The 7444-nt window shown below is 37.5% G+C and overlaps 1 protein-coding gene across 1 annotated transcript; it reads right to left on the bottom strand.

Moving 5' to 3' along the window:
• Window positions 1–1045: 1045 nt before the first annotated feature.
• On the bottom strand, window positions 1046–7228 carry LOC131324753 ((-)-germacrene D synthase-like). Its single transcript, XM_058356859.1, has 7 exons — window positions 6957–7228; window positions 6255–6525; window positions 5144–5519; window positions 4332–4553; window positions 2878–3016; window positions 1819–2067; window positions 1046–1490 (listed from the first exon to the last, which is right to left on the bottom strand). Exons 1-7 carry the CDS (start codon window positions 7086–7088, stop codon window positions 1194–1196), a joined length of 1686 nt encoding a protein of 561 aa, XP_058212842.1. The 5' UTR covers window positions 7089–7228; the 3' UTR covers window positions 1046–1193.
• Between the last annotated feature and the right edge of the window lie 216 nt (window positions 7229–7444).

Here is a 7444-nt window from a genome sequence, read left to right as displayed (position 1 = left end):
ATATAAATAGAATTAGCTTCATAAAATCAACGATTCCAACACAACCTCCGAATAATGCAAGGCTTGCTAGTTATTTAACAAAAGGACGATGATTTTCAAGTGGGAAATTAGTGCTGTGGATCAACTCCCAGAATACATGAAACTGTGCAATCAAGCGCTATTGGATGTTTACAACATGATTGATGAAGAAATGGCCAATGAAGAAAGATCATATTGTGTCAACTATGCAAAATCTAAAGTAAGCCACAACTCGAGTTATATTTTGTGTTGTGGAAAACAAAAAATAAAATTTCTTTAATACTAATTGCTCATTTTAAAAAATTCCAGATGAAGAGCATACTTTGAGGAAGCCAGATGGTTTCACGAAGGTTATGTTCCGAGTATGGAAGAGTATATGAGAGTTGCCCTTGTAACACTGGTGCAATTACAAAATGCTTGCAACAACTTCCCTTGGCGGCATGGGGAATCTGGTGACCGAAGAGGGTTTCAAATGTGTGTCAAGTGATCCATTAATTCTTGAAGCTGCATCCGTGATTTGCACACTCATGAATGATATGGTTGGCCACAAGGTAAGATACATAGATGACTGATTACAAAATATGGTCTAAAATAAATCACGAACGAATCCAAATTCAAATATATTGTTGCAAAATCATACGATTACAGGGTGCGAACTTTGATAATATTGACTACCTTGCAACACATTGTTAAAACTACAGGAGGATTTTCATTTTCTTTGAGAGTGTGTTCACCCCTGACGCCCTAGTTGATCCGTTGCTATTTATAAACCAACCGAAATATTGAGAGTATGGTTCATTATTTAATTTGGAGGTCTTGACCTTGCTCAATTACAAGTCTATTAGTAGTAGAAAATTAACCTCGGTGTGTGAATGAGTGTTGTAAAAATCATTTCTGAAGAGATATACTCGTCAGGGACAAACAACAACAAAAGACAAACTTTATTTCTTCTCCATGGGATAATCCATGCATTGCACACAATGAGGATTCCTAACCACTGGCCTGTTTGATCAAAACACGGCCATACTTCAGAAGAATCTCTTTATTTCTTCAAACGCTAGAGCAATCTATGATAAACATACATGCTTATTATATGTTTTTTGGCGATATAGAGATACAAATAGCTATTCATACGATTACTCGAACTTTGGGCTCAACTTTATGTAAGAGATATTTCAAATTGGCAATGAATCAACGAGTACTGACGTTACAATTTCCTTGAACTTGGTTCCAAGAGTTGTGTAGCAATCTGATCCATCCTTGTATACAAAATGAAATGTTCGTGCCAGATTGAGAACTCGCATGAGGAGAGGCATTGGGACAGCGGTTGGCCGGAGACACTCTGAGTTGATGTCTTTACATGCATTTGTAACTTGTTTCTGAAATTCAACGACGGCCTCTTCACGTGTTGCACCATATTGTTTCATGTAGCATTCAACTGCTGAGGCTATGTGACCTCTTTCTTGCTCAAACTACAGTTGCACCATCATAAACGTTAGCATGCAAAAGAGGTAGTACAAAGGATGTCATAATTCCATGCACCCTCCCTAGTTATTTCTCTATCTGTGCTAATTAATTGACAGCCCTTAACATGGTTGAAAATTAGAATCTTGAATTTGGAGATAAACAATTCATTCGGGTCGGGTTTACACTTTACAGGATCAAGTGTCATGGATAAGCAACCTTCTTCGAGAAAGTTCCAGGCATGATGAACCATATTTCAAACATATATATTGCATTAATCCATTTGTATATGGGCTTTTAGAACAAGTTATATATAAAACTAGTCATCAATCTTACCTCGTGGCCAGCCATGTCATCCATGAGTCGGCCAATCACTTCTGTAGCTTGAGCAATTAACGGGTCACTACGAATCCAATCGAAAGCCGATTTGGTCACCAGCTTTCCCATTCCAACAAAGGAAACGGTGACAAGTGATCGGACACCACTACTCGCTTGTGCAACTGGCATATACTCTTCCATAGTTGGAACATAGCCGTCGTGATACCATTTGGCTTCAGCCAAGTATGCTCTAGCCATGTCCTTCAACTGCATGCAATTTTGAGGACAATGAGTAGGGTTGTTTGATAACTTAAATTCAATACTTAAAACTGAATCAATTAATTAATATGTGATTAAATAGGTTTGATAACCACATTGTACATTACTTATTAAGTCAAGTGTCACTTAAAATATAGGCTAAAATTGAATTCTTGTGTGTTTGCAATCACCATACAACATATATAATATACCACCACAACCACTGCCACTCCCCCCAACCCCACACCACCACCACCACCACCACTAAACCACCCCATACCACTCCTACAACCACTCCACCACCACTACTCCACTACCACTACCACTCATCATCATCATCATCACCATCGCCATCAATCCACTACCACCACTACACCACCACCAACCCCACCCCTCCACTCGGCCACCACTAGCGCTCCACCACCACCACCACCACTACCATAACTACACCACCACCCCAACGCCACTATCGCACCACCATTACTCCACCGCCATGACCACCATTACACAACCACCACTCCCACTCCATCCCCACCCTCATCACTCCACCACCACTACCACCCTCACTCCATCACCACTCCACCAGTACATTGCAACTTTAGTAAATTAAGAAAGAATCCGAACTAAAATTAATCCATTATTTTTAATTCAGTGCTTAGTATATTTATCAAATAGCTTTTCTGCAGAAAAAATCGGCATTCAGTTTTCAATACTTAATTTTTCAGTTTTCAGTTTTATCATACAACTAGTGTTGGACGAAATTTTAGTATTATTACTCATAGTAATAAATTTAAATGAGTAAGTTTGTTCAAGGCGTACGGCGGATTTTGCGTATTCAACTCGGTATGATCTTCCTTGCTTGGCCATTTCAGCATCAAATACGTTGTAAGTATCCAAAATCTTCTGATAAAAGTGTTTCATGTAGTCAGGAAGTTGATCCGGGGCATTGACTTCCCACCTGAAAATCACATAGGTTATGGGAAATGGCCAAGGGCCATAGCCATCGTTGTGGAAATCAAATTTAGATAGGAATAACTTTAGTTACTACTTTTAGATTCCGAAATCTGTACTCTTAGCATAAGTTGGTTCCACTCACACCTATTTTGACACTTCCATGTCCGGCCGACCGCAATAACGGCCAGCCCATCTCCGGCGACCCCATCTAACGCATCCACTCCCCGCCGTCCCCATGTGGTATGAGCGCCGCGAGAGAGACCCAAAAATCTGATCTAAATCACCGAATCACATACCAAAAAATCACAGACCAAGACCCATTGAGAATGGAGGCGTACAGAGGTCGAGTTCTGTCCTACAGTCACGGACCCAAAAATCTGATGGAAACCAATTTCTGACTGTTGAGTCTTGTGTGGCTTGGAGAGAAGATTCCAACGCACCAAGACCCATCGAGAAAGGAGGTGTTTTTCTTTTGAAACTATGTTTTTCTTTTGTAGCTCCTTGATAAGAACCCAAATAAAAGAATTCTTGGAACCCTTAATTGATAAATAAAATAAAATAAAATCACTTGTTGGAATTGTGAAAGCAAAAGAACTGGTACAACATGGTTCTCCCTACGTGTGATGTCAAGACAGAAATTCATGTTAGTCCGTATGCTTCCTCGTTCACAAGTTCTTTTGCATCTAGTTCTCTGCATCTGGTAACCCTTAACTGAAGGAAACAATTAATGATGAATCAAATCCCTGTTCTTCTTTTTACCTTACAAGACCCAATTACTCCTCTAAAAATGGCCGAAAATCCCCAAGATGTTTGCCAAATGCAGAAATAACCTAATCAGAATAGCAAAGAGATGATCTTTAATAAAAATAGATCAAGAAATCAGAACCGCCGGTGGGCTCACTGGAGAGGAGAGGCTCGCCGGAGATGGTGATGAGAGAGAGAGAGAGAGAGAGAGAGAGAGAGAGAGAGAGAACGTGAGGTAGGGGAGGGGAGAGAGCAGAACATGAGATTGAGGGGGAAGAGAGAGATCAGGTGAGATGGAGAGAGGATAGAGAAGAGGTACTTCTAATCTCAACCATCATTTCGATGGCTAGGATATTGTGTAAAAAACTTGTGTTATTTGTTGTGTCTGCTACAGGTATGAGATTATTATTAGTAAGTCGCCACAAATTAATAAAAACATACTTAGAGTTTACTACCAAAAACAAAAAAAAAAAACAAAATTAAAAGTCAACTTTTAAGTTGCTAGTGTTTTGATCATGACTCTACCCCTCTCCCTCTCTAAAATCAAAATTAATATCAGGACGGATGAATTTAACCTTTGAATTGCATCATTGAAGAGCACAAGTTCTTCGATGGTAGCATTGCTAGCATCATACAAGTCATCAAGAATGGAAATCAAGGCAATGACTTTGCTTAGAATCATTATAGCAAGACAATATTGGGGCTCGTAGTAGACTCCCAATATCCAAAAGAACAACTCCACCGCTCTGTCTCTTGCGAAAGGTAATTTTCTTGCAACGTCCAAATCAATCCACCACCTAAACAAAAAATTGTACCATGAAACATGTAAGACCCAGGCTATTAGTGCCCTATTTTGGATTTCAAGCAAACAATTTCTTCTAGACTTTAGTAGCTAATTTTCTTCTTCTTCCTCTTTCAAACAAACTTTTGTTTTCTTTTTCCATTCATCGTAGAGGACTGATAGGATTTAATGTCAACTACCGGTTTGAGTTCTATCTTATTAGTTACGAGGAAACAGAAAATTCTGTCCTTTTCAATTTCAATTAATGCTATTTTATCACATTTCATTCATTCCAAGAATTCTTTTATTTGGGTAATTCTCATCAAGGAGCTACAAAAGAAAAAAAAAGTTTAAAATTTCAACGGAAAGGAGGAAAAGAGGCGAACCCCTCAAAAAAAAAAAAAAATTGAACTACAACCCCGTAGAAAATTTACAATTTTTTTGGCATTCAGTGTTCTTTTTTGAATATGCATCAATTTTATGGATTTCCTTATAATGAAGATGAACCAATAATGTAGCAGTTTTTTCAAAAAAAGCTAAAAAGCCTTCAAAAAAGATGATACAGTACCCCCAAAGATAAAGAATGAAAAGTTGCTGGAGAGTCACCTTGTGAATTTGCTTAGCTCCCTCTGGTGCAATTTTTGCACTAAGTTGAAATCTAATTTCGCAAAAGCCAATAGAGTTTTGTTGTGGGAATCATCTTGCTCATACAAGGAAATATACCGCCTTGACTCTAGCCTTGGCAAGCCCTTGTGGATGGGCTGATTTAGAGCATGAACTACTTGTGCTGCGATTGCATCATTGCTCAAGTTTGGTAGTGCAGATTTGAGGTGAGTGGTGGTAAACTCCAATGCTTCATCTAGTGCATCTTCTTGATGTACACTCAGATATGTAGCTTCGTACAAACTCAACAATCCTCTCACATCACCAATCAACGATTCCTTAAATTTCCCTTCGTTGTCCTTGAGTTTGTTGAATATATCTGTTTAAACCATTAAAAAACATGAGCAATTGGCCGGATGTTAGAAATATGAAAATTAACTGAAATTATAACAACAATCAGTAGTTGCGGCTTCAGAAACTTTCATGAAAGTAGTCATAAAGGTGTTTATTATTTTTTGAACTAATTTTTTATATTCTTGCCCTTGATCACCTAATTTTTTATATTCTTCGATCATTGTTTAGAAACATCGATGACGATCAATCCTATTAAGTTTATCAATTTTAACGTATGGTCAATCCTATAATTGTTGTTTACTATCTGTATAGGATTTAGTATTCAAAAATCCTATTAGCACAATTGCAGTCAACGACAGGTAAATTAAATATTGGTAATTTCACAAGCAAAAAGATCACTAAGAAAAAAATAAAAGGTTTTCCGGGCTCCATAAAAAAAACATTTTGGCTATGTTTTCCGAGAACATATATATAGTATATGATTTCCAAGGTCTCCTTTATCGTCATTTATACGCCCCTTTTTTTATCTTAATTTGTCCTGTTTCCTACTTTTTGATGAACTTTTCTCGATCAATTACAAATACTTACATATACACACTCACATTCACATAGGAACACACACACAGTACACATTCAATGTGTGTGCGTCTAGGTTTATATATCTTTTCGCGGCGAATAATAGATTTCAACCAAAATATGGGTACTACAAAAATCGGGGATGTAACCAAATAAATATGAGTAATAAGTAAAAGAGCATTACCACAGGAGACAGGATGTCCTTGCTGTCTAAGCACTCGAAATGAGAGAGCCACAGTGTAAAGATCTTCATCGTTGGCCATTTCATGATAGGTTTCATATATGTGCTGTAATGTTGTCTCAATCTCGGTTTCGAAATGGTAGCCCACACCGAGGCGTTGAATTGCATCAATCAAGCTCAACTTCCGTGAAGGTTTATCAGCACTTGCCACTATCATTTCTCTCACTTTTTCTTTGAGCTGCTCAATTCTTTGCTCTGTTTTAACATCCGGTTCCTATGGAAACAATGATAAATATGCTCATTTGAAACTAGTCTAATTAATGTAGTTGTTTTACATGATACGAAACATATCACAAATGGGTGCCACATATTACGTCTATAAGCTATATAGTGTTCAAACAACAATACTTGTCACCAAAATATTAACGAAACATTTATAACCACGAAATCAATTATCCATAACAATCTTGGCTTTGTGAAGAGAACGATGAAAGTATATATGATGGAAAAGAAGATAGTGAAATTATATATATATTACTACGTAACTCAATCAAATAAGAATATTTTTATGTTTGTTTTTCACTATATATCCTAAACCGAGATTAATATATAAAAAATAGCATTTATGTTGATCATATTGGAAGGCTGTAAGGACTTAATTTAAGTATTCTACATATGATTCAAGACAATCTGAGACAATTTTACCATGGCGACAGAAGCGTCGGCAAGGAAATAATTTCCCCAAACACTCGGATGAAAATTGGCGGAGCGACCTCGAGTGACCTCGGGTACTTTGCCATGGGTTAATGTAAGAGTTGGGCTAGAGTTTATTTCCATTTTCCTAGTGGGTTGCTTTGGAGGCTATGAAGGGTTAAGAGAAGGGGGAGCTCGACTAAACCAGAAAGAACACTCTTTTAGTCTTTGCTTTCACTCTCTAGCTAGTTGGATAGACAGAAGAGCTCTCGTACTTGCTATTTATAGAGTTTGGATGTCCTCCTATTCTAAAAAAATTATATAATAAAGATTGCATGCGAATATAGGTCTTGAGTACCCTAACAGTTGATTAGATTTTTGGCCTAAGAAGTGGTTATTTCTCAAAATACTTGGGTAAAAGTAAAAAAAAATTACTTTTCCGATTCCTCTCATCGAGACGAATTAATAATCCACAAAAGTTTAGCGCAAAACTAAGAAAT

This window comes from Rhododendron vialii, chromosome 4a (assembly GCF_030253575.1).
Source record: "Rhododendron vialii isolate Sample 1 chromosome 4a, ASM3025357v1".
Taxonomy (NCBI): Eukaryota; Viridiplantae; Streptophyta; class Magnoliopsida; order Ericales; family Ericaceae; genus Rhododendron; species Rhododendron vialii.
The sequence above is the reverse complement of the archived record's forward strand: the minus strand, read 5'-3'. Positions and strand labels throughout refer to the sequence as shown.

Bases quoted from the DNA above. Each gene is read 5' to 3' on its own strand.
- LOC131324753 (XM_058356859.1), bottom strand. From the start codon at position 7,088: ATGGAAATAAACTCTAGCCCAACTCTTACATTAACCCATGGCAAAGTA. The intron at 5,520-6,254 runs GTAATGCTCTTT...TGGTTTAAACAG, and splicing joins AGGACATCCTGTCTCCTGTG to ATATATTCAACAAACTCAAG. The intron at 2,068-2,877 runs GTACGCCTTGAA...AATTGCATGCAG, and splicing joins TTGAATACGCAAAATCCGCC to TTGAAGGACATGGCTAGAGC.